This window comes from Zeus faber (genome assembly GCF_960531495.2).
Source record: "Zeus faber genome assembly, chromosome: 18".
NCBI classification, from domain to species: Eukaryota; Metazoa; Chordata; class Actinopteri; order Zeiformes; family Zeidae; genus Zeus; species Zeus faber.
The window spans coordinates 22038484-22064695 of NC_137210.1; the positions used below are offsets into that span (position 1 = coordinate 22038484).

The window sequence follows — 26212 nt, forward strand, 5'->3', positions numbered from 1 at the left end:
ACGCTTTACCCAGTGGAGAAACGGTTTGTGTTGGTCGACGCCGCCGAAGGAAAACAACAACGACCTGATGTTTCCAGGTTGTTGTCGGTTGTTTTTTTTTTTTTTTGTTTTTTTTTATTATTTTTTTTTTATAAAAGCATTCCGCTCCCCTCTCGCGGCCGCAGGTGGGGAAACACTCCGATGGAGGAAGCCTTGCACTTTGGCCACCACGAGGTCGTCACCATCCTGCAGGAGTACCACGACAAGTACAGCCCGCAGGCGCCTGCCAACGAGAAAGAGAACGCCGAGAAGAACTTGGACGGCCTGTTGTAGGACCCCCTGACCCCCCCCCCCCCTCCGATAATGACACTTGTATGTTTAGAAAGCATAACGATATATGTCGTCGGTCACTATATCCTCTCCTGTGGCGTTGGTTTTCTTTCCGCTTGTGTTGCCGTCTGGCTGTATATATCGCTTCTTGTGAGAGCGACCGCCTACACTTTAGATCCCTCTCTCTCCTTCAAATAAAATGGATGTTATCCCGCTTTTGGCAGAGAAGGACACGACACTTTTTAAAGTGACGATATACTGTTTGAAACTGTTGTATAACATTTGTTTATTCCTGCACTGTAGGTAAATCAGTTTTGCGTGAGTGTGAGACCACGGTAGCTTTGTGAGAGTTGACACTAACTTTCTCGTATCAATGGTTTGGTGTCGCCGCGCCGTCACGTACTTTCTAACAGCTTGCAGCAGTCACGCAAACTGAGCTTGTGGTTTCTTTAGATTATAAATATATATATATATATATATATATATATATATCGATGATAGGACTTTAAATTCCTCTCAATGTAACAGGAGATGAAGCTGTTTGACAGAGAGGATGCCCTCGTATTGGAAAGTCATAGTGATTCAAACGTGCTGCAGGAGGGCCTTCTTTTTTTTATTATTATTGTTGTTTTTATTATTTTTAACCTTTTATTAAAAGCCCAGTGTTCATATTTCCGCTCCGCAGGGGCTGACACACCTGCTCTCACACTTTGGTTGCATTTGTTTGATTCCGTATGCGAAGGGATTATTCTTATTGAATTCATGTTTTATCCAAAGACTTCGTCGCAGGTCTGTTAATGAGGGGAAAACGGAGCGAACCTGCGCCTCTTTCGCCCCGTTCTGCAGCCCCACAACACGTCTCGCCAACAAGCGATCATGCAGGCAATGAGACTCGATTTGGGCAGAAATGCACTTTCTAACTTTTTGATAGGGTTATTTTTTTTTATGTCGTACGGTTTGACGCACCCTTTTTATTTTATTTTTTTTGTCTAATGTTTCCAAAGCTGTCCGAATAGGTTTGAGCTGCACAAGAACAGGGCTTGGCGTGTACTGAGCTCGACGAAAGGAGCACCGGCTTTGTTTCACAGAATTCCTCAGCGGTGGCTGTGAGAGCGCGAGCACGACCGTAATTTGTATAATAGCCGCGTGTTAATATTAACACGCGGCGTAATAAGCCGACATTCCGTAGTCTTCTCGTCAAGTTGTGCCTTTTCATTAATATCTGAGTCGGACCTGGCTGGAGTAGCGCTTGAAAACAAAATAATAATGCAGATTTGAGGCGTACCAGAAAATAAGCACAGGGAAGCGGTTCTTCATGTTCATTCGGTCCGCAACGTGTCCGGAAGATTTATTTCCCCCCCGATACGCCGTAGAAACAAATCCAAATCCAAATCCAATTCCCTTTCGACGAATGTAAACATTCTGCGGCGTGAGATTTAGTGAGCTGTGCAATACACCCGATCTCTTCCCAAATCCCAAATGAGTGAAAAACAGTGGGCGATGGACTGTCTGCTTTAGATAGAATGGATCGGACGTCTCCATATTCATTACCGCGACTGGACGTATGTCCAGCTGGTCAAGCATCAACTCAGGGTAAACAGGATAGTTATTCTATAAAGAGAATGGGAATTAAAATAAAAAAATGTGTGTGTATATATATAATCACCATATTTCAAATATCCATAACTTAAGACCTTGTTCGTCATCAGTGCATTTATTATTCGATGTTTAGGTTTATAAGGTGTCCAATGCATCTGGTGCTACCGATGCAAATCTGGCACAATATTTTATGTTTATCTGGAGGACACGCTGGAAGCTAGCGAGCAGCGTGGTGGGCTGCCCGGTGAAAGTTTGAACAAATTAGTTTATAATTACAAATTCATGATACACATCAACAGTATTAATCTTATTTCTTGATTACACTTGCGTGGGAGCCCCAAGCGGGCAATTACCAACAACAGTATGACACTTATCTAATAATTGACAATAAATCAAATGAGCAAAGATTCAGACAAACGGCAGTAGGTAAAAGCGTTTATTGTCATAGTTGTTTTATTGTCAAAAAGTACGGGGGAGGGGGAAAAAAAGGTTTTGGATAAAGATAATGACATTTCAATCATTCCTTGCGACGTGAGGAACCTGTCCTCGAAACATGATTGTCCGTTCCGTCCACCTTCGGATATTTTGACCACAAACATACAAATCGTGGTGAAAACAAAACTTCCTTTTTAATCTTGACAGTGAGAAGTGTTTTCATTTCAGTGTAATACATTGAGCAAATTACATTTGTAACTCTTAAAATCATTTATTTTTTGTTCATGTGCAAAGCTCGACAGGCTTGAATGCTTATTATACACTTAAACTCAACATAACTCTTGAAAACGGCCACAAGTTGAGATTTCTGATTGTTCTGGTGAATATTGTTCGATATTAAAGTGTACAGTACAAATGTTATTTCTCTTGGCACTGGGACACACAAAACATTCAATGTTTATTTTATTAAACAAAAGTGTATGAAATCTGCGTCCGCATTCTTTAATCTTCACATGGGAGGGATTTTCCCCATTTGAAACCGTTGGACCAGCGATGACCAGGCGGACGGGAGGAGACGTTAGTCTGAGGCGGGGTCTGATTGCCTGCGTGTGTTTCCGCACGCGTTCCGATGTCACACTGATCACAATGCTATGATGTCATTGTATCCGCTGCGGGGCAGAACACTCCCCGACCGGGGGAAGGTTTACAAAATACAATACAATACATTTTTTTCTACAAACAAAGCATAATACCCAAAATCCAGTTCAACATCAGACTGACCAACACGACGTGTATTACGTGCAGTTTCTGACCGGGTTTGCAAAGCAGTGACTTACGAGAGCGAGGGAGAGGAAACGCAACGACCGGGAGAAAGTCTTACAGCCCCGATTTGGGAACAACAGCATTTTAGTAAAAACAACAAGCTCACTCTGAACCAGGGCACTGGAAGAACGCCTCCAGCTCCGGACCTGAGAATTCAGGGTGTACAGCTCGTGGAGATGGTTTCGTCCTCATTCACAAAGGCCCTTCACTTGCCTCAGCAATTGTTCGCTGAGCGCAGGATCAAACACGGTGGGAAGAGGTTCGGTCTGGAGGGAGAACGGAAGAGTTAAATATTTCAAATGGTTAAAAAAAAATTAAAAATCACGTGGATACGGTCGTTAATTCAAATAAACTCAGGGGGCGGGGTGAACAGATGACATCAAACTGACCCAAGTGTCCATGTCCTCAGGTATGGATGTAGATAGTGAAGGCAGAGGAGGTTGGGAAGGTGGAGAAGGTGGATGAGGGGGAGAAGGTGGGGGTGTGGGGTATCTGGAGGGGCAAAAAAAGGAGGCAAAAAAATAAAAATAAAAATCAGAGAAACCACATTAAGCCTCAAAGTGCATATCCCAGTGCCGCAAATGTTTATTTCCATTCTTCCCCCCCTTGTACTTACTCGGACGTATACGTCGAGGTTCTCTCCAAGTAACCTTCCAACAAATTACCATTCTGCGTCTCTGCAGCGACAAAGTTGAAAGGCCATTAAAACTGACCGACAGTCCAAAGGGAAGAGACAAAGGATTCAAGACTCGTATACACCGCTGTGGCACGAGCGATGTTGACGTTTAATATTTCGGCGGTATTCTCGCGGTCCTGTAAAAGATATCAGGTGGCGCGATAAAGTTTTGTAAACTGATGACGGCGCGAATATGGAACCTAAAAATGTCTTACAACAGAGGCGTGAAATACAAGAGGACATGGTTGAATCTGATGAACCTCTGTTGGATACTTTAACAGGGTTTCATTGGTTCATAAGCACATATCAGTAGAGTGATGTACACTTCACATAATAATAATAATAATACAGAAACCGGTTCCTTATGATCCTTCCAATGGTTCCTTTTTTTGACACAGGTATTTTTATTTTTTTTTTAATATTGGAAATATTGAAATATTCAGTCAAAGCTCATATCCTGCGTTTCAATACTAATCTTTTAATAAAACAAGAATAACATTTATTCCAACCGCGCAAACCTTGAGTTCCATGTCTGCCTCAGTGACACTGAGGAGATGCACTACTTTGACTCTCTGACTGCACTAACAACCGCAGCGCGGTCTGGACCCTACCTCGGGTGCTGTAGTATTTCGCAAAAGCGGCGTCTTTTGGGATGTCGGGGTAGAGGTATTGGAGAGGGTTGGTGATGACGCTGCTCGGCGTCTTCATGACGTAGTTGCGGAGGATGTCCGGCATGGACGTGACCATCAGGTCCTTCTTGGTGTAGGGCTTCACCGCGTGCACGTGGGTCTCTGTGGACGGAGCAGAGACAGGGAATGGTGGGAAACAAGACTCCTCGAGGGCTCCGCCCGCCCGCCCGCCCACCCACCCGCACGCCAACGTACTGCCACTGGAGTGGTCCACCCAGCTGAAGGTGATGGCTCCGTCCTTGCTGCTCTCGCTGAAGCGTAGCAGAAACGTCCCGGAGGGCTTGTCCTTCAACAGCTCTTCTGCGGCCTCCCTGCTGCCGAAACCCATGATGTACCTGGAACCCCCAAAAAAAAGGGGGTCATGGGGCGTCACATCTCGGGAATAAAAATGTTTAAAACATTAATTTTTTTTATTTTATCTTATTTTTTAAAAAGGAAGGATAAAGTCGTAGCCATCAAGTGTGAGCGTGAACGAAAGCACAGCAAGTGACGCTGCAAGAGACACTGCAAGTGAGTTCTTACCCATCACGCCAAAGACCCAACAAATGTTTTGGGATCAGATCCAGGATTCCTTCGATCCAAAACCAAGCGGAAACCCCCTGGTAACATATGAACCACCTTGTTAAGGGCCTTTAACTATATATTCTATTTTTATTTTTTTCATTGTATACATCAAAACATTTCCTGCTTTCGAAATGACTGACTGCCATTTCTATTTAGTTTGCTAAATGATTATGTGAACGTGTTGGGTGGGATTGGTTCGGGCGACAAATTAATATGACACCCACCTTGGAGAACTTGTTCCAGTGGACAATATCATCCTGGTTCTCTGAGAAGGACACATGTCATAAAAAACACATCAGCCCCATTTAAACCAAAAAATAAAAAAATAAAAAAACATCAGCCCCATTTCAACAAAAAATAAATAAACAAATAAAAAAGTCAGCCCCATTTAAACAAAACAAAAAAAGTAAACAACACGTCAGCCCCATCAAAAAACACAAAACAAACCATGTCAAATCCATGTAAACAAAAGTTCTCTCACTGAAACTGATTCCAATGTCCGATCTTTTGGTCGGGTCAGTTTCTTATACTGTCGTCTGTCATTTGACATCATTTCGACGGCCGAAAATCTTTCTGGAATGCAACGCAGCCTGTGTCTACCTCGTGAGCCTAATTGGTTGTCTTAAGGTAAAATAATAAATTGGAGTTTACAAAAGATTGTAATCTGTTAGTTTCTATATTTTAAGTGTATTAAACATCATGTTGGAATCCATGTGTGATGTGATATGCTCTACATTTAAAAAAAATATCAAATAATGACGCTACATCACAAAACTACAATATACAGTAAGCGACATAATAAAGCGAAAAATAAACTTCCCAGACTCACCCACAAATTTATCTTTGAGCATGGAGAGCTGGTGCTCATCGAGACCTCGCTGGCCCACGGAGAAGAACTGCCAGCTCAGCACCTCTGACAACTGTGGCCAGGTCAACGGCGGCGGCCTGAGAAAAAACAGGAGATTCTACAAAACAAAAAACAAAAAGTTACTGGGGGGACTAACAAAAAAAAAAAAAAAAAAAAAAAAAAAAACTGACGAGAAAAAAACCTCTGTGGTTGCAACTGACTTGAATATCGGTCTGCCTTGAAGAAGCGCTAAAAAGAATGAAAAAATATATAAAGGAACAGCGTGTAGAACTTAAAACTATTTCAGTTCAGGCATGAAATAGGAGGGAGGATGGAAAGTGGCATTTTATTAAAAGTAGTGAAACAGTTCATGGGGTCATGTGATTTCACGTGAAACTGCATTTGCTATAGTCACGATTAAATGTTAAAAAAATAACATAAAAAAAAAAAAAACCCATGACCTGTCATTCCGTCATTCGACCGCCTCATCCTGTACGTTCTCTCCAAAGCACAGCATTTTGTATTATTGTTGTTATTACTGTTGTATAGGAAGGGACTTGCCTTAGGTTCAATGTTCAGCATGTTGCTCCACATGATGGAGGCCCAGGCGCTGTGGATCTGATTAGTGCTGGAGACGACCACGAGGGGCAGAGAGCTGACCTGCACAAACACGGTAACACACTTTAACACCTTTTATAATGTACTGACTGATCCGTTTGAGTATAAGGTTCATTGTTCGCTTTGGATTTCTTTCAAATGTCGCGTCAGAGGTAATAACGTCTCTAACTAAATGAAGGAAAACGTTGTTTTCTGACAATAATAAGTGGAACCGGGTTAACATTCAGAGTATCCACCACACTAACTCACTAAATGGATGCATATACACCGATCAGCCACGACAGTAAAACCGGACGAGGACAGGGGTCAGCATGGACACTCTGACCGGTCTGCAGCTACACAGCCCCATACACAGCGAGCTGTGATGCACCTCTCGATCATAGCACCATTAACTTTTTCCACCAATTTGTGCTGCAGTAGCTCTTCTGTGGGATCGAACCAGACGGGCCAGACTTCACTCCTCACGTGCATCAATGAACCTTGGGCTCCCATGACCCTGTCACCGGTTCACTGTTTGTCTTTCCTTAGATCACTTTTGGGAGGTACCAACTACTGCATACCGGGAACACCCCACAAGACCTGTTGTTGTGGAGATGCTCTGACCCAGTCGTCTAGCATCACAATGTGGTCCCTGTCAGAGGCTCAGATCCTTGTGCTTGAACATTTTTCCTGCTTCCAACACATCAACTTCAAGAACTGACTGTTCACTTGCTGCCCAATATATCCCACCCCTTGACAGGTGAACGAGATGAGACATGTTATTCACTTCAGCCGTCACTGGTTTTAATGTTGTGGCTGATCAGTGTATAGTATAAAACAGGTCGTCTAGGACACAGACTGCTTAGTTCTCTTGCCTCAATGTCAACCTCCAGGCCCCGCAGCTGAAGTCGAGTCACAAATGTGACGACGTGCAGCTCCTCGGTGACTGTAAGAGAACACTGTTTGGGAGTAGAGGAGAATGAAAACTTACAACGGGTAACGGGAAAACGCTGGAGGAGGACCGCCCCGGTCCACAAACCAAACTCCTTTCGACCTAAAACCTGGAAATTGATTTTGAGAAAAGGACTGAACTCACCTCGTTCGATCTGTTGGCGCTCACCTTGAGTGACTGGAGGAAAGGAGAAAAGGTCTTGCTGATGTCTCTTTTATTACTTGTATCATTACTAGAACTCGTCGCCGTTATCTTAAAAGGAGCAAGGCTTGTTGGCGTGAATATTTTATGCAAATATTAACCTTGGCGTCTTTCTACGTACATTTACCGTTCCTAAAATAGTTCGAGCCACTGCTGTCATTTCCTGCGATCTTGTTACTTGAATCTTACCTTTATATTATTATGTATTTCACCTTTAATATTATAATATATTGTTAAAGTAGGTGAAAGACAGACTTTTGTGAATGAGATGCCAGTCTTATAGCTCCATGTGGCTTTTCATCTTCTCAAAGATTAAATTGATCGTGCTTTGATACGGACCCGGCTGCCTGTCACACTTATCGTGTTTCATACCAGGCGCCCAAACTCTGCCGCCACGCCTCCATCCGGGTCCTCCGCCTCAAACATCTTCCCAATCTTCTTGCGGTCTGTGGTGAAGACGAATTTGCGGAACCTAAGAGACGATAACAGGGTTGGTGTTCATGTAGGACAGTGATACAGTGATAGTCAGTGGACATACGAACAGACCCCAATATGAACACTGATTCAATTATTATGTTCAAAATATTTTAGCGCCTACCCGTTAGCTGTTCCGAGTTCATCAACATCCCTGAATTAAAAAAATAAAATAAAATAAAATGTAATAAAAAGGGCAGTCAAAAAAAGATTTAGAAAATAATTTAAAAACCAAGTTTATCTTCCGTTGGACATTTCCCTCCCCTGACTTACTTGTCAAAAACAGGTGTGACCTTGGACAGCCAGCAAAATTCTGGGAGTTTAACTAAAAATCTGTAAAAAAGAATTGAAAGATTGAAGATCAACATTTTATGAACCCACACACTGGTTAACTAAAATAATACTAATATTTTAATAATAGATAAATATTTTGGATTTCTTCTTATTATTTATTTGTAATGTTATTACAGAAAGATAGATCTTAGCACTATGATACATGTTTAATTTGTCTAGTGTGTATTGGTAGTGAGCCATTGAAACTAATAACCAACTAATCATGTTCCTGATAGGAACTTCAAACTACTGAGTTTACCTTAGTTTGACTGTGAAGCGCACTCCAGTCTTTATAACCAGAGGTCGCTGGGGCATACTGTACGTGCAGGGCTGTTTCTCAACCACCAGGGCCCTGCAAGGTTCAACATACAAGATGTACATTATAGTGAGTGATGCAGGCCTCCCTCTTCCCATAGCCTACGATGCAGCGAGTCTTTAGGAAGAAGCTCATTTCTATTTGAAAGATTCGAAAGGCCTTTTTAACCATGCTTTTACCTGACGTTAAGGCCGATTTTGTTATCAATTATATAAATATAACAGTCCTCTACCCATTAGTAATGGAGTTGCTACAGTTGGATTAAAGTGGAAGATGAGATTCTTTTGGGGGAGAAAATACCAGAAGTGATATATATTTTTTTATGATGACACTTTATAAAAGAACTCAAGTGATGCAGCAAAAAAACAAAACAAAAAAAACAAATCAATGGATCAGAAGAAGGCATACTTTCAAGAAAATAATTTAGAAAATATAGTCTTAGAACTAAGGCGAGCGTTTAGCCGGAAAAAAAAAAAAAGTTTATCAATTAATTATGGTTTGTCACTCCAGGCAAATGCATAACTTATGTTTACCTTTTATCGTTGCAGAAATGAGGAGAGTTCGTAAAATTCCAGAAAGTTCTCGTTAAAAATGACAAAATTTAAGTTCAGATTTTTTTTTTGTTTTTTTTTATTCAATTTGACGCATTCATTTCAGCTGAACCGACTGCATACTTTTACCCACTCTGAAATGACCTGCAGATACCTTGAAACAAATACTGGCCACAATAAGACGCCGACTTACTTTTCAAGCACTAATCTGAGCAGGACGAGCGTGTCCTCACACTGGCTCCTCAAAGGCGCCACACTTTTGGGGTATTTCTCTCCCTGCTCCCGCAACTTCTCCAGCTGCTGACGGAGTTGAAGCAGAGATTCTGCCACAGCTGTGAACCTGACGCACAAGATGACAGAGGCACACAATTTATTTTCATAACGTCTAATATATATATATATATATATATATATTTATTTATTTATTTAAATTGCGTGCGGATTTTTAGAGCAGAAAGAAGAAGCCCCGCGACCCAAAGCTCCTCCGGCGGCATTGTGGTATTTTTCGTACCGCATCTGCAGCTGCTCCAGGCTGGTGTCCACCGGAGCTCCGAGACATGCTTTCTGCTGCCGGAGCTTCCACTCGGGTAGCTCCACCCCGACCACAACGGACGCGGCCCGTCCCGCCAGGGTCAAAATGTCCGTGATGTGCCGACCCACCGCCTGCAAAGACAAACGGCGAGAAAGACACGGCGGTCAGGGGAGGAAAGTTCCTGAGTAGCCATATTGACGAAAGAAAGAAAAGGCTGGATATGCTTGTGGTTTGGAAATTCAAACTCAAAAACACTTCTATACGCTGGTGGGTCACACGCACGCACGCACGCACGCACGCACGCACGCACGCACGCACGCACGCACGCACACGCACACGCACACGCACACGCACACGCACACGCACACGCACACGCACACGCACACACACACACACACACACTATGTAAACACAGTGGCAGAATTGTGGCGCAGTATCAGGTACAAATCAGATCAGTATATTTATATACCTAAAAAGCGAGCCAACAACTGGGCTTTATCAAATTTCTGATTCAGGATCACTTAAGACTCCAAGACTGCAGAAAATGTACATCGTGCACTTTATGTCCTACTGCTGTCGCTCTGCTGTCAATCATACGGCATGACAGGTGCTTTTACTCACGGAGTGCATTTAAAAGCAGGTATTGACATACTTTTATTTAAGTGACCCCTTTCTGTTGGAACTTCTACAATGTTCCAATTTTTAGTTTCCGTTTTAGGATTATTTTTCTTATTTTGATTTTATGTACATACACTGCGACCTCTTGCCCGTATTTGTAACATCGACCCTTACCTTTTTTTTTTTTTTATATATTCCACTCTTATTTTATTTAAACAAAAAAATATTTCCTCCTTATATTTGCCTTGTTATTTTATCTTCTTATGCCCTCTGCGCAGTTGTTGCCTGTCATGCCCCAAGAATTTCATTGTACCGAATGACCTTGTGTTGTACTGTACACTTGACAAATAAAACACTTTGAACTTTGAACCTTTTACTGTTCCCCACCCTCTCCCCCCTGAGGATCCTTACAGCCCTGCACCCCAGAACAGCTATGCTACTTAGCACGCTACTGTTTCCCAGGGGAGACGGCCGGCTGGGAGCACGCCATCGTGGGTCTGACTACGAAGGCTGGGTGACGTGATGTCACGCAACGCAACGGACGCCAATGTGATGTAATTCAACTATTTCCGTCAGGGTTCTTGCACTCTCACTGACGTAAACGATGTGAGTACTTCTTCCACCACTCTGTAAACATACACTCTTATCAGCGACATGATAAAATACAAAAACATTTGTGTTTATTCAGTTATCTACCTCTCTGATTTGGTTCAGCTCGTTAAGCTGGGTTGCCAAATGCAACTTCTCTCTCTGAACCACGGGGACCTGGGCCGCTCCGTTCAGCTGCTCCACTGGTGCCATAAACAAAAAAAACAAAACAAAAAAAACAAAGATGAATGGAGGCCAAATGTATTACCGTGTATTATTCACAGACTCTCAGGTTGCTGTACCTTGCTGTTGCAAAGCCTTCAACCTGAAGTCGTGCTCTTCTTGTCGCTCTTCCAGTGACTTGATTTCCGACTTGGCCACCTGCGTTTCAATCAAATTGTCTCTCTTAAAGAAATGCCGACGTGATGTTACGTTATGCAGAGTCATATCGTTGTTGAACAGTAAGTTGGGCACCTAGTCCTTGGGGAGGGGGCGTGCGAAGATAAAGGCTATGGGAGGAATTAGCGGACATACTGAACAAAGAGACTTTACCTGAATTTTCTGTCTCAGTTCTTCGATATTGAGGTCCAACTCTGCCTGTCTCTCCGCGACTGGGTCGTTGGGTACGCCATGCTGAGAAAATCAAGTTATATATAATAAAATTAGATCATATACAAATTATATTATCACACATTATCTTTCATCATTATCAGCGCCATTGCATTTTGAACTGTTTAGCCGTGTCTATGTTTAAAACACAGGTAAAGAAAACCATTTTGTTTAAAAAATAAAAAATGAAATAACATTAAAAACTATCATTAAAATATCTGACTAAATATCTGATTTTCTTTTAAACGTTAGCTTATTTGTAAAAATATATGTGATAATTGCCACTGAAATTAAGCCATGATTTCACAGAGGTGCATCCTCTGTGGATAGTAATGCTACACAACAACAACAACAACTTTTCTTAAGTTAAAACCGTCATTGTGCTCATAAACCAACCTGTGTGTTACTTGAGGCAGCCAAGATCATCTTCTCCTCAGACAGACATTTGGACATTATCACGGCCAAGTTTACCGGGTTCGCCTCAAAGTGGATCTGACCAAATCAACACATGTCACAATTCTGCTTATGCTGTATATCACCGATTCATTGTGTTGTGCTGTATTCGAGAAAATTAAAACCACTTTCTAATAAATAAACAAATAAAAAAGAAAGTCTTGTGCTGAGATTTGAGCCCTTTTTCTTCCGCGCAAAAACATGATTCCACACTCGCAATAACAATGCGCGGCAATGTCTTCCTTACCTGCATATAGCTTTTTAACGCCGAAAGATTGGGTCCCTGCAGAAGGATGTTCTCTTGGACAAACTGGCTGTGCTGTTTCTCAAAGCAGGACAGGAGTTGGCAGAAACAACTCCTTGCGTACCCTTCATCAGCAGCAGCCAAATCCCTGCAAAGGGATCCGAAGAGTTAGATTTGAAGACGGAGCATCGCCGTGCACCCAGGATCCTTCCGCTTTACCCTGGCACCCATCATTCAACTTTAAAGTGGTTTAAAAAAAAAAAAAGAAAAAAAAAGAAAAATAAAATAAAAAGTTGCAGAACATAAAGTACAATTTACCAGTTTTGGCTCTCAATCCAGACGCCAAACAGGTGGCGTATTTCCATGGGGAAGTTTTCATTTTTGTAGATTTGGATGACCTGCTCCTGCCCGGCCAAGGGCAGTTTGGACAGCTGCAGCCACCGGGCCATCTACACCCAAAACAATAACAAAATAAGGTCATCATTTCATATCCAAATGACATAGTTATAGCATTAAAACTAGGTTAAAGAATGCAGGCATGATTACAGGCATGCTGAATACATATTCGTTTTGTTGTGTTGTTTTGTTTAGGTATTCCTCATTCCATCTTCCATTTTTACTGAATACATAATTAGTTGAATCTCGATTTCAATGATATAATTTAGAATTTCTGTAAAAGTAACTAATGGGATGTAATCTGAAAAAACTCCCCACCAATCGACTGGAGTGTGCAATTACAAATACAAAATGCAGTTTGTATTTGGCAAACTGACTTCAACTTCATCCCGCAGAGGGCGAAATATTCGCGCAGCACGCACGCACACACACGCACACGCATTTATTTATTGCCTCATGCATTCATTCATGCATTTCACAGGCATATTTATTTATCCATTTATTTATTATTATTGTTGATATTATTATTTTAACATCGCCTCAAACGGTGCTCCATCGTTCACAGACCGTGCCCACCGCCTTCAGAGTCCCCGTCAAGCGGTTCTCGGGAAACCCAAGGCTACTTCCGGATGGGGAACTTAGAAAAAAAACAACTTTGCCACAACGCAAAGAGATATTTGAAAACCAGAAAAACACTCATTTTTGCTATTGTCATTTCTATTTTTTCATAATAAATAACTGTTATGATTATGAATCATTATTATTGTTGTTGTTGTTGTCGCTGTCATCAGGAGGAGTCACCGAAAATCGACAAAATGTTCCCTGCGACTTCCAATTGTCATACTAAAAACACAGAAAATAGTAACATTTGAGTGCCACAGTGCAAGCGCCATTGCTTTTTGGATATTCAGATATTATTATTATTATTATTGCAATGTATATATGTATGTGACGAATAAACCTCTTGAATCTTGTATGATGTTCATAAAAGTAAACGTTGGCTTCTAATACGGAGTGCATTTAAAAGCAGGTACTTACATACTTTTACTAAAGTGTCCCCTTTTACCGTTCCCCACCCTCTCCCCCCTGAGGCTCCTTACAGCCCTTCACCGCAGAACAGCTACGCTACTTAGCGCGCTCCTGTTTCCCGCGGGAGGCGGCCGGCTGTGGGGAGCCCGCCACGGCGGGTCTGACCACGAAGGCCGGGTGACGGTGATGTCCCGCAGCGCAACGGGCGCCAGTGTGGTGTAATTCAACTATTATTATTTTTTTTTTTAATTTTTATCCCCCCCCGTCGGGGTTCTCGTACTCTCACTGAAGTTGAACGCCGCGAGTACTTCTCCCCACCGCTCTGTCAACACAACACCTGAATCGGCAGCAAACTAAAGCCACAAAACACCGGCGGCCGTTCGGTCGTCCCTGCGACGACCGCTCCGCAACAGCCCCGCTCAGAGGGTGGGCTCGTCGACTTACCCTTTTGACGCAGCCACACCGTCCGGGCGGCCGTCACGCCAGCTCGTTTTCTATTCCACCGCGCCCGGGGCTCCGGAGCGCAGCGCGGGCGGGTGGGTGGTTGGGGGGCGGCTCCGTTCACGGGCCGCGCCCACCGTCTCTGAGAGCCGTCAGGTGGTTCTCGGGAAACCCGAGGCTGTTGCGCAAAGCACTTCCGTACGGCGCACTTAAAAAAAAACAACCCAAAAAACCTTCACAACGAGAAGCAGTTTTTTTATTGTATTATTATTATTATTATTGTTATTATTATTATTATTATTATTATTATTATTATTATTATTATTTTTATTATTTCATTGTATTTATCGTCAAAATAAAATTTATCGTCACATAGAATCCCTTTCCCCTTTTTAGTTCCTCCTTCAGATTAAAAGCGCTGAACCGGAGGGCGACTTGTTTTGAGCACAAAACTTTGACCGATTCCACACAGTTAAAATATCAACTCATGAAGTGTCGGTTTAAGTTTAAAAGATCATATAGCTGTAAGCCGTGAACATTATTTTATGATGGGTGGAAACGATTAATCTCTCAGGATAATGGTCTTCCCGGCCAAACAAGGTATTTATCACAACATTGATATTAAAATCGACTCTCTATCTCTTGTTCCTACCAAGGCTGCAAGGAATCTTGGTGTCATTATTGATGACCAACTGACATTCTCGGACCATGTTGCCGCCGTCTCCCGGTCCTGCCGCTTCGCACTACTCAACATCCGAAAAGTCAGGCCGTACCTGACCCAATATGCCACTCAACTGCTGGTGCAAACCTTGGTGATGTCCCGTCTCGACTACTGCAACGCCCTCTTAACAGGCGTACCGGCCTGTGCGGTGAAGCCACTACAGATGATACAGAATGCGGCGGCGCGACTGGTGTTCAACCAAAGAGGGCACATGTCACTCCGCTGCTCATCGAGCTCCACTGGTTACCTGTAGCCGCCCGCATCAAGTTCAAGTCTCTTATGCTGGCCTACAGAGTGATTGCTGGGAATGCTCCCGCCTACTTAAATGCTCTTGTAAGAGCACATGTTAACCCCCCGGATGCTGCGCTCGTCAAATGAGCGTCGCCTGGCTCTGCCGGCCATACAGCCACGGCAATCCAGGCTATTCTCATTTGTAGTTCCACGTTGGTGGAACGAGCTGCCAAAAATGACCAGAGCGGGGACCTCCCTCTCTGTCTTTAAGAAGCACCTGAAGACCCAGCTCTTCAGTGAGTACCTCCTGTCCTAACCTACAATTACTTAGCACCACCTTGCAGTATTTATTGTTACACAAATGTTGTTGTTACACTAATCTCTGTCGCAATGTAGCTGAATGTTATTCTCCCTTGTCGCTTTGGATAAAAGCGTCTGCTAAATGACTAAATGTAAATGTAATGTAAATGTAATAATAATAATAATAATAATAATAATAATAATAATACTAATAATAAAGGGGAATATATTTGTATACTGTCGAACCGAGCGAGTTGTCTTGTAACCGGAGGTTGCTGGTGTCGTGCCAAAATGTGATTGTCACCGAAAGCATATTTATGCCTCAAAATGACTTGGTTTCATTCATGAGGGTTATATTTTAAAGATTATTGCCCAGCCAGTCCCTTTTACCTGTTGAAATGCCTTTAAAGGGCCGAAGCCAGTAGCATGTCGTTTTCCGCTTGCCAAACGCTTATTACAGCTCCTACCTTGTGACTGAAAGGTTGTTTCTGCCTCAAATGACTTGATTTCTCTCTGGATGGTTCTTTTTGGCAGATTATAGCCCACCCAGTCCCTTTTACCAGTTGAAATACCTTTAAAGAGCCAGTACAACTCATAAAATGCAGTTTTGCACTTGTCAAACCATAAAATGTTGTTTTGCACGTGCCAAAATGTGATTGCAGCTCCGACCGTGTGACTGAAAGGTTGTCGATGACTCCAAATGACTTGGTTCATTCGTAAGGGTTATATTTGACACACAATAGCCCACCCAGCGGACGATCACTTTTTGGCACGACACCGGTTCAATCCCCGGCTCTTCCTGTGACACTTGACCCTCCAACTGCTCCTGGTGTCTGCCAAAGTCTGCTAAAATGACGTAATGTAGTATGAAACGGCCAGTCCTTAATTTGTAAATCAGGTGGTGCTGCCATGCGTCACGCGGCACGGAACGCACAGGGCTTTTTTTTGTTTTGGTCAATTAGGAAACGTAAATAAAAAATAATAGCGTTTTAATATGCAGACATTGACATGAGATGTGGAAAAGAAAAAAACGACACTTGTGGAAAGATATCAAATGCAAAAGATTTATAAAAATAATAATAATATTTTTGACACAACAATGAAAACAGCCAGCCGCAACTGAACACAGCCAAACCCTGAAACATAACGACACGAATGACAGAAGCTCTGTTTAAGGCTCGTACAAACTAAGAGACAGCACAAGCAATTATTGCAAACAATGAAATACAATTCTGGACATTTAACACCATGTGGAACAGTGTTTGAGTGACAACCTTGTGTGGAGCTGAGGCTGACGGCAGCTCTTTGTCCAACATGGTTAGGCATGGTTGCATAACGGTAAAAGGATGGCGAAGTTGCATGGAACATCTCTCCAAATATTTACTCTGAATATGGCGGGCTCATCTATCAAGGTAAACAAGAAGAGGAAAATAAGATTAGCAGGTATGCCGTTTCTGAGCAAACAATTGAGCAATTGTTAAAAACCATAAAAGCTCTATTTCAATCCCCCATTCGATCTAGTTTACTTATTAACTTCAAATTAAGGCAGTAATCACATTGATGCTGCAGTGTTATTAGTATCAAGGGGGGGAGTAACACGTGGAAAGGGATCAATATAAAAACATTTATTTTTTCTTCTTTTTTTGAGGCCCAGGGTTCGGCCCAACAGTTCTCAAATGATCAATTTGTCAGACACGCCGCAAGACACTACAGAGAGTCTTTTGACGGACAATGCGCCGCTTGCATTTAAGGCCTTCGTCTTGTGTGTTTTTGTTTACTACTTTTGTTTTATTTATTCATTTATAAAACGAGCGGCGTCAGCGCTCAGTGAGTACGATATTACACTATCAACGCGGAAATAAGCGGCTGCTTTTCATACGATGGTCTTACAGTATCAATGTCGAAGCAGAGCTGCTCGTGCAGCATGTCGTATTCCCCAGGAGTCATCGGAGGCTCCGGAGACTGGCACGCAGCTAGTATGGAGGTGGCATTTGACCTGAGAAGTCACGGGACAGAAGGGAGTATTAGTTTTATTATCATTTGACCAAAAAATAATAATAAAAATAAAACATATATATGAAAAGTCCTCAATCTTAATAGAACGACACGATTAAATAATGCTTTGCGTGTTTTTGCAAAATACAACACACATCATACAAAAACACACAAAATAATGACATATGCAAATAAAAAAAAACTTAAGACAGTATTGAACCATTTACCATTGATGTAGCCTATCTACTTGCAAATAAAATATTACACAGCTAAATGGAAACTATTTTTTTAATCTGCCTTTAGTATTCCTACTGTATATTTTGAGGACATTATTGTGGGAAACGGTGTTGAAGAAAAACAAAAAAAAAACTATGGTCGTAATTATGTATTTCCTTTCATTTTAATTTTTTTTTAAGAATTATTTTCCAACCACGGACAGTACAACACCTCGCGTGGGATACTCACCGCAATTCCGAGATGGGGATCAGTGAAGCCGATAAGTACGGATGGACTGAAAACAAATAGCAGAATATAAGCATTGTACCGCCAAAACGCTTTTTACTGCTGCCGCATCCATTCAAAACGTGCTGACACGTGGTTGTATGGAGTAGAGACTGTGATGAATGGTTGATGAACTGAATAAAACAAAAAAAAAAAAAACAACCCTAAATGGTCTTTCTTGCCTTTGCTCTGGGGGCTGTTGTAATGTCGCCCGAAGGCCTCATCTTTGGGGATGTTTGGGAAGAGGAACTTCAGCGGGTTCTCGGGCACCAGCCCGTCTGAGATCACCTTGTAATCCCTGATGATGTCGGCGAAAGGGAGGGCGCTGAGGCGGCTCTTGGTGTACGGTTCCACAGAGTTGAACGTTGCTTCTCCTGTTGTAAAATACCTTGTGTGTTAAGGAGGGATTGTCAACGGAAACAGGTTGCCCCGTCACCGATTAAGGAGTAATCCAACGGTAGAAGCGCAGTGGGACTGTTCATATTTAAAGAGCAATCAGGTTACATTTTTAATGAATTTACAACGTTGGGCTCATGGAGAAGACGGTTTGAAATTTTTTTGAACTTTTTTTACAGACAGCGAGGGGAAAAACACAGGAAAACTGTTGGGGTTTTGAGTTAAAAAAAAGTAAAAAAAAAAAAAGAAAAGGCCATTAATTTTACATCTGGCGCTGGTGATGTCACAGGGGGTGTGATGGTGAAGTACTGTATTTGTGCAGGTTGTGCAAACGCTAGCTTTGACAATATAGGGGCCGCTCCCTCAGTGGGACGCAAGTGGAACCGTCTTAGTTATGTTTGCGTTTTTGCGTTTTCATGCAAGTAGGAAACTAACGTAAAAAAAAACCATAAATCTAAATCTTAAAGAAAAAAAAAACATCAAAACTCTTCTACTGGCCATTCACTCTTCATTCACTCTTGCTCTTTAAATATGTACACAAGCCATTCAAAGTGCTTTGCATAAGACATTAAAGGCAACCCAGATGGCTGACTCAAAACACATGGCATTTTTGAACCGGGAAATCCCCCTCTGAGTATATTTAAGTACCTGGCCCTTCAACATTCAACTTCATCTCTTTTGTCCCACTATTGGGAATTATTTTTTTACAGCCATGGTTCACATAAAGACAGGATAAAAATGACACATGAAAGGGTGGATGAAAATCAATGACACATCGGCACAATAAATCGCAGAACTGGTGCGAGGAAATGGAAATTCATAACAAGTATAAATTAATAAATGAAGAGCGCGGATGTGCAAGTGAGCAAATGTGCAAGGGTAGTGCGAGGAATGAAGCCGGAGTGCTATTTTACATTAAGCACATCAATAGCCCTTGGGATGAAGGAGACGTGGAATCTTTTAGTCCTCCAAACGGGGTGCCCTGAAACCACGGCCTGAGGGGCAACAGCTTAAACTCCCTCTGGGGTGGATGGTCCTGGCAGTCCAACACAGCATTATCCCTCTTCGGGACCTGCCAATTATAAATGACCGAAAGCTTTGGCCTGCCCACCTCTCCGGAATCTTTTCCGGCCATGTTAACAAGACTTGCGAGTCTTATTCTAACCGGACGGATTCAGGTTTCCAAACCGAGCGGTGATACCGAAGGTTTAAAAAAACGGATTCCGCGAAACTCCCATAAAAGAGAGTCCGAGAATGGATTTTCCCGGACGAGTTTAGAGGGAGCATCGACACGGGATATGAAACGAAAGACTCGTCACACCAAGCCACAGAGTCACCCACCGCCGGCCCCACGATCCTGTTCCTGTCAAAAAGTCCATGGTCCGACCAATCGGGTGTGGGTCGAGTTTAAAGCGACTTCCAATTGCAACGACGATGGTTGGATGGCAACGCGCGCCGAAGAGAAATCCATGAATAAGAAAGAGCCTGCTACAAGACTTGGGGCATGTGACCAGGGGTTTTACTTTTGACCACCACCATGGAGTGTCTCAGAAGCTCGGGGGCCATCAGCCAGGTCTCCATCTTCATCAGGACCCCCCCACCTCGGTTTCACCTTTTATTTTTTTATTTATTTTTTATTTTTATTTCAGCACTCGCCTCTTTCTTTGATTCCCTCTCTGTATTGACATGACCTGCATGGAAAGCATTTTTTTCCTTTTACACATCAGACCCTTGATGTCTTTGGAGATCCATTCTTTGTTGTCAGGAAAAATTAACCTTAACTTCGTCGTTGCATAGCCGCACACAACCTCCGCAAGTTCGTCAATATCAGAGGGGTCCTCCAGAAACACCGGAGGAACCCAATGCAGGTCCCGCCTCAGACCCAAACCACCCCCCTTCAACGGCGCCATAACACAGATTGAGAGGTTTTGGGGTTTTTTTGCCACGCGTCGGGCCGGTGTAATACCGATAACAAAACGATCGAAGATTTCTCGAGATGGCCCGTGATTAAGATTAAGATCGGCTAACATAGTATTCGGAGCGTCGGCGGAGACGCATTGCAACTTCCGTGTCGCTTTGAAAACGGGGCGGATAAACAACCGCAGCCAGTAGCTGGGGGAACTCGGGATGGAACAAAAACAGCCTCACGCACACGGACGACAGCGCTAAGTCGGGGAGGCGCCGTAACGTTACCGCACCGTCTGCGGTTGGGGTACAAGCACGCCCCCCGTGTGATCTCTGTGTCGCCTCGCTGTCTCGATCCAGCCGGAGAGGAGCCCCAACGCCGCCAATATCCAAAGTCGAGTCCATGTCCAAGTCGGCGAGCCAAGTTTCGGTGAACGCCATAAGACAGGCGTCCCTATATACGCGTAAATGATTGACATTTCCTTGTAGCTCGTCTATCTTGATCTCAAGCTGTCGCTCCCTGACGCGCGCTGCCTTCCTTTCCCCGTTTCCTGACGCCACGCGACTCTCCAAAAATATTATCGGACCCAATGAATATTTCCCGGTCGAGGCTTCCAGCCAATAGAGAGTGTACGGGATCGTCCATGGCCTGCCGAATTCCATCGTAATCCCAGGCGGAACCCACGCGTGTACTTGATGTACACGCGTGATGTTTGGGAATGCCGGTTGACTCCAGGCAGAGTTCACGACAAACGTCAAAAGCGGAACATTAAAAATATCCGTCCAAATATCTGAACGAACTCAAAGAACAAACTTTGGGGGCGAAAAGGGGGACAGGAATCGGACTCACCGGAAACAAACTTAAAAATAGGGCCCGAGAAAAGCGATGAAGCCTTGGTCAGAACGAGAGGACTTGATCATTGTTCCCCGGGGTAAAAACCCACGTTGTCGGCAGGATTCGAACCTGCGCGGGGAGACCCCAATGGATTTCTAGTCCATCGCCTTAACCACTCGGCCACAACAACTGTATTACCTGTTGTTATATGACACACAATGTCCGAAATGTATAATGCAGCATATACAGGTAGTAAACAATAAACAAAGTAAACAAACAATTTTGGACGCAGAGTGCTGGACAGCGTGCATTATCTCACTTTTTGCTTTCGACCAAAGAAAAAAAAAAATAGCAAGCGCTGAACAACGACACCTTGCAAACGACAGTGCTCTCGTGTCTTCCCTCACCGTTCTCCCCGTGCTCCATCCAGGTGAAGGTGATCCCTCCCAGGTGGCTCTCGCTGAAACGCAGCAGGAAGGTGCCCGGCTCTTTGTCCTTCAGCAGCGCCCGCTCCATCTCCTTGCTCACAAAGCCCATAATGTAGCTGCGTAGAACGTGCCGCGGCACAAAAACCCAGCGTGACCCTCACAATATGGACGGCACTTATTTGCTTCCATCCTTCCGACCTTTCCTCATCATGCACAATAAGTGTAAACAAGTGATTTAACATTACTCTGGGAAACAATGTCACAGGAATTGTCAATACAACTGCAATATATAGACTATTACACCACTGACTGGTGCTGTTGTTATCATAACATTTTTATTTGGCGGTGAACTGTGATAACTGTAAAAATAACTGTGACGAACAATGTAAACGTCTTTTTTTTTTTTTTTTGTCCATGTTATGCCACTACCACAGCTTTAACGTGGAAAAGTGTTAAAATTTCCCTCAACCTGACTGACGGACACGCACCAGAGACTGGCCTAAAAGTTCCCCTGAAATTTCGATGTAAACATTTTGAATTCTGATGTGCTTTGTGTGGTTCTGGTGCTCTCATGTCGTCATGTGTGTTTCTTGCAGTGGACAAAAAAAAAAAAAAAGAAAATTCCGCCAGCGCCTCAAACAATATGAATCTGAAAATGTACAACGCAAACCACTTACTTATCATTCCAGACTGGGAGCAAGTGCTTTTTGATGAGCTCAAGGATTGACTCGAGCCACATCCAAAAACTGAAGGGCTTTCCCGGAATATTCTCCTTTTGAGGACACACGGACAGACATGGAAAAATGGAGATTAACAAACTGTTTTGGGTCCAAGGCGACTAAGGAACCCCGATAAATGAGGGACACTCCTTCCGACTCGGTCGCAGAGCCCCGAAGCCCCGCACCCCAGCACGTCCTTGGGTCCCCGGCAGAACACCCGTCGAGTCTGAAGCAGATCGGATGAACGTTTCGCGGAGGTGACTGAAGGGTTCCCTGCCTCGAGTTTGTTTACTCCCCGGGGTGGATGAAAAAAAAACCCACGTTGTCGGCAGGATTCGAACCTGCGCGGGGAGACCCCAATGGATTTCTAGTCCATCGCCTTAACCACTCGGCCACGACAACTGCGCTGCCTGCTGCTCTACGACATAAAATCTCCGAAATACGAAACTCTGACGTACATGGTGGACAACTTTGGATGCAGAGTGGTGGACAACATGCATTATCTCACCTTTTGCTTTAGACAAAAAAAAAAGTTGTAATGCGTACTCAATACTGACTATTATACTGCAGAAAATGAGCCCTCATCTCCATCCATGTTGAATCATTTTCTGATTTGATTACTTCTATTCATTATCATTTATTCATTTGAATTGGTAATATATCTACATTACATACCGTACCTTAATACCATATTTATAAGCCTTACAATTGGCCATATATGCATCAAAGATCTTAGTCAGAAGGTGTTTTGTTGGGGAAATATTTTAGAAATGTCAAAAGACATGCACAACTTATTAAATACTACTACTACTTTTTGGCATAGGTATATAGTAGGAATGCTCGGAGTAGGTCAACATTTTGTCTGAACTTTTTCTGATGGAAATACTGGTTGATAAACTGGCCCGGATAACCTAATGATCCGATACCGGACCTGACACCGCAGACACACGCCTGGGCGGCTCCCAAAAACAGATCACGCTTGTATTGTTTTCAGGATGAATGGGTGTCAGGATTGACAAAACCCAGAAGGGCCCCTGCTACCTTGGAGAACTTGGACCAGGACAGCAGACAGTCGCTGTGGGAGGCCTGCGGACCCAGGAGCTTCTCTCCGAGCATCGCCAGCTGCTCCCTGTTGAGTCCCCGCCCGGCGCATGTGGAGAACTGCCAGCTGATCACCTCGGAGAGCTGGCTCCACGTCGCCCTCAGCGGGCTTGCAAAGAACCCCAGGTTCTGTCGACACAAAGCGTGACGGGAGACATGTTTCACGACTGACAAACAGAAGGACGCAAAATGGGGGGGTAATATGGATGTTTTCTTTTCCATTTACTGTATGTGTGTCCAATCTATTTTAAGCGTGTGCAGTACAGTTTTGTGAGGTCATTTTTTTGATTGTGTATTTTGTGCATTAGAATTTTTATTTTTGACGTAAGATCATAAGATAACATTTTATAAATCCCTGGGAGAAAATTTAGAAAAAGTGCACGTTGACGGCAGGATTCGAACCTGCGCGGGGAGACCCCAATGGATTTCTAGTCCATCGCCTTAACCACTCGGCCACGACAACGCCCCTTTTTGACATTTTTGACGCGGGCTTTGAAAAATATTAGAACACCCTGCAGGGCGTAAAGGGGGAGAGGAATGGGACACACCGGGAAAAACGTAAATAAGCAATGGAATGACGCGGGAAACACCTGCTGGCGGTCGCCGCACACGAATAGATGGTTCGGGGCCCAAGAAAAGTGAGGAGGCCTTGACCAACGGTTGTTGGTGAGAACAAGAGGACTTGATCATTAGTTCACAGGGGGGCAAGTACACATTGACGGCAGGATTCGAACCTGCACGGGGAAACCCAACGGATTTCTAGTCCATTGCCTTAACCACTCGGCCACGACAACGCCACTTTTTCATTTTTTGACACCAACAAAGAGTGTATGGGATCATCCATGGCCTGCGATTCCATTGTAATCCCGGGAGAAACCCACGCGTGAATTGATTGTTCCGGAATGCGGGTGACTCCAGGCAACGATCACAACAAACGTCAAAAGCAGAACGTTAAAAATATCCATCCAAATATCTGAAGGAACTCAGAGAACATCCTTCGTGGCGAAAAGGGGGACAGGAATGGGACTCACCGGAAACAAACTTAAAGGAATGACGCGGGGATAACCTACTGCCAGTCACTGCACAAGTGGAACTTGAACGGAAGATTGGGGTCCCAAGGAAAGCCTTGATCAACGGTTGTTGGTTAGAACAAGAGGACCTGATCATTAGTCCCCGGGGGGAGAAGGCCACGTTGTCGGCAGGATTTGAACCTGCGCGGGGAGACCCCAATGGATTTCTAGTCCATCGCCTTAACCACTCGGCCACAACAACAGCACTGCTTCTTTTTTTGAGGCAGGCTTCCAAAAAATATTATCGACCCAATGCACATTTCCCGGTGAAGGTTTCGATCCAACAAAGAGTGTATGGGATCATCCATGGCCTGCGATTCCATTGTCATCCCGGGAGAAACCCACACGTGAACTTGATTGTTCGGGAATGCGGGTGACTCCAGGCAACGATCACAACAAATGTCAAAAGCAGAACGTTAAAAATATCCATCCAAATATCTGAAGGAACTCAGAGAACACCCTTCGGGGCGAAAAGAGGAACAGGAAAAGGACTCACCGGAAAAATTTTTAAAAGAGCAACCGAATGATTCGGGGAATACCTGCTGCCAGTCGCTGCACGAGCGGCGCCCAAACAGATGTTTCGGGTCCCAAGGAAGCCTTGATCAACGGTTGTTGGTGAGAACAAGAGGACTTGATCGTAAGTGCACGGGGGGAGAAGCCTACGTTGTCGGCAGGATTTGAACCTGCGCGGGGAGACCCCAATGGATTTCTAGTCCATCGCCTTAACCACTCGGCCACGACAACGCCACTTTTTCATTTTTTGACACTGGCTTCCAAAAAATATTATCGACCCAATGCATATTTCCCGGTGAAGGTTTCGATCCAACAAAGAGTGTATGTGATCATCCATGGCCTGTGATTCCATTGTCATCCCGGGAGAAACCCACGCGTGAACTTGATTGTTCGGGAATGCGGGTGACTCCAGGCAACGATCACAACAAACGTCAAAAGCAGAAGGTTAAAAATATCCATCCAAATATCTGAAGGAACTCAGAGAACACCCTTCGGCGCGAAAAGGGGGACAGGAATGGGACTCACCGGAAAAAACTTAAATAAGCAACCGAATGACACGGGGAACACCTGCTGCCGGTTGCTGCACACGAACAGATGGTTCGGGGCCCAAGAAGAGTGAGGAAACCTTGATCAACGGTTGTTGGTTAGAACAAGAGGACTTGATCATTAGTCCCCGGGGGGAGAAGCAGAACGTTAAAAATATCCATCCAAATATCTGAAGGAACTCAGAGAACATCCTTCGTGGCGAAAAGGGGGACAGGAATGGGACTCACCGGAAACAAACTTAAAGGAATGACGCGGGGAAAACCTACTGCCAGTCACTGCACAAGTGGCACTTGAACGGAAGATTCGGGTCCCTAGGAAAGCCTTGATCAACGGGTTGTTGGTTAGAACAAGAGGACCTGATCATTAGTCCCCGGGGGGAGAAGGCCACGTTGTCGGCAGGATTTGAACCTGCGCGGGGAGACCCCAATGGATTTCTAGTCCATCGCCTTAACCACTCGGCCACAACAACAGCACTGCTTCTTTTTTTGAGGCAGGCTTCCAAAAAATATTATCGACCCAATGCACATTTCCCGGTGAAGGTTTCGATCCAACAAAGAGTGTATGGGATCATCCATGGCCTGCGATTCCATTGTCATCCCGTGAGAAACCCACGCGTGAACTTGATTGTTCGGGAATGCGGGTGACTCCAGGCAGCGATCACAACAAACGTCAAAAG

General features: G+C 43.9%; 3 protein-coding genes across 4 annotated transcripts in view; 1 reads left to right on the top strand and 2 right to left on the bottom strand.

Annotated features, from left to right (window-relative positions):
• The window catches only part of glsb (glutaminase b), a 40517-nt gene extending 37689 nt beyond the window's left edge, over positions 1 to 2828 (top strand). The window contains 1 exon segment of the mRNA XM_080019193.1: positions 165 to 2828. Coding sequence (XP_079875319.1) covers positions 165 to 312 — 148 coding nt within the window. The 3' untranslated portion in view covers positions 313 to 2828.
• A 137-nt stretch (positions 2829 to 2965) lies between these two features.
• Positions 2966 to 14381, bottom strand: LOC307244137 (signal transducer and activator of transcription 1-alpha/beta-like). 2 transcript variants are annotated; one of them, XM_080019191.1, is made up of 24 exons: positions 14279 to 14381; positions 12728 to 12858; positions 12413 to 12557; positions 12109 to 12204; positions 11656 to 11736; positions 11406 to 11484; positions 11212 to 11306; positions 9877 to 10028; positions 9559 to 9705; positions 8758 to 8850; positions 8439 to 8498; positions 8290 to 8319; positions 8064 to 8163; positions 7635 to 7667; positions 7414 to 7497; positions 6503 to 6601; positions 5924 to 6059; positions 5319 to 5359; positions 5053 to 5129; positions 4726 to 4865; positions 4453 to 4632; positions 3782 to 3842; positions 3555 to 3657; positions 2966 to 3431 (listed from the first exon to the last, which is right to left on the bottom strand). In XM_080019191.1, the coding sequence occupies exons 2-24, from the start codon at positions 12856 to 12858 to the stop codon at positions 3354 to 3356; spliced, it is 2241 nt and encodes a 746-aa protein (XP_079875317.1). In that variant the 5' UTR covers positions 14279 to 14381; the 3' UTR covers positions 2966 to 3353. The 2 variants fall into 2 exon arrangements, with proteins under 2 accessions (XP_079875317.1, XP_079875318.1); XM_080019192.1 differs by lacking the exon at positions 14279 to 14381 and adding an exon at positions 13844 to 13917.
• A 2349-nt stretch (positions 14382 to 16730) lies between these two features.
• LOC307244086 (signal transducer and activator of transcription 4-like) overlaps positions 16731 to 26212 on the bottom strand; it is a 43269-nt gene continuing 33787 nt past the window's right edge. The window contains exons 17-23 of the mRNA XM_080019108.1: positions 23348 to 23536; positions 22265 to 22359; positions 21567 to 21703; positions 18206 to 18397; positions 17988 to 18033; positions 17418 to 17523; positions 16731 to 16931 (exon numbers count right to left, since the gene is read on the bottom strand). Coding sequence (XP_079875234.1) covers positions 16908 to 16931; positions 17418 to 17523; positions 17988 to 18033; positions 18206 to 18397; positions 21567 to 21703; positions 22265 to 22359; positions 23348 to 23536 — 789 coding nt within the window. The 3' untranslated portion in view covers positions 16731 to 16907. The remainder of the gene's footprint in view (positions 16932 to 17417; positions 17524 to 17987; positions 18034 to 18205; positions 18398 to 21566; positions 21704 to 22264; positions 22360 to 23347; positions 23537 to 26212) is intronic.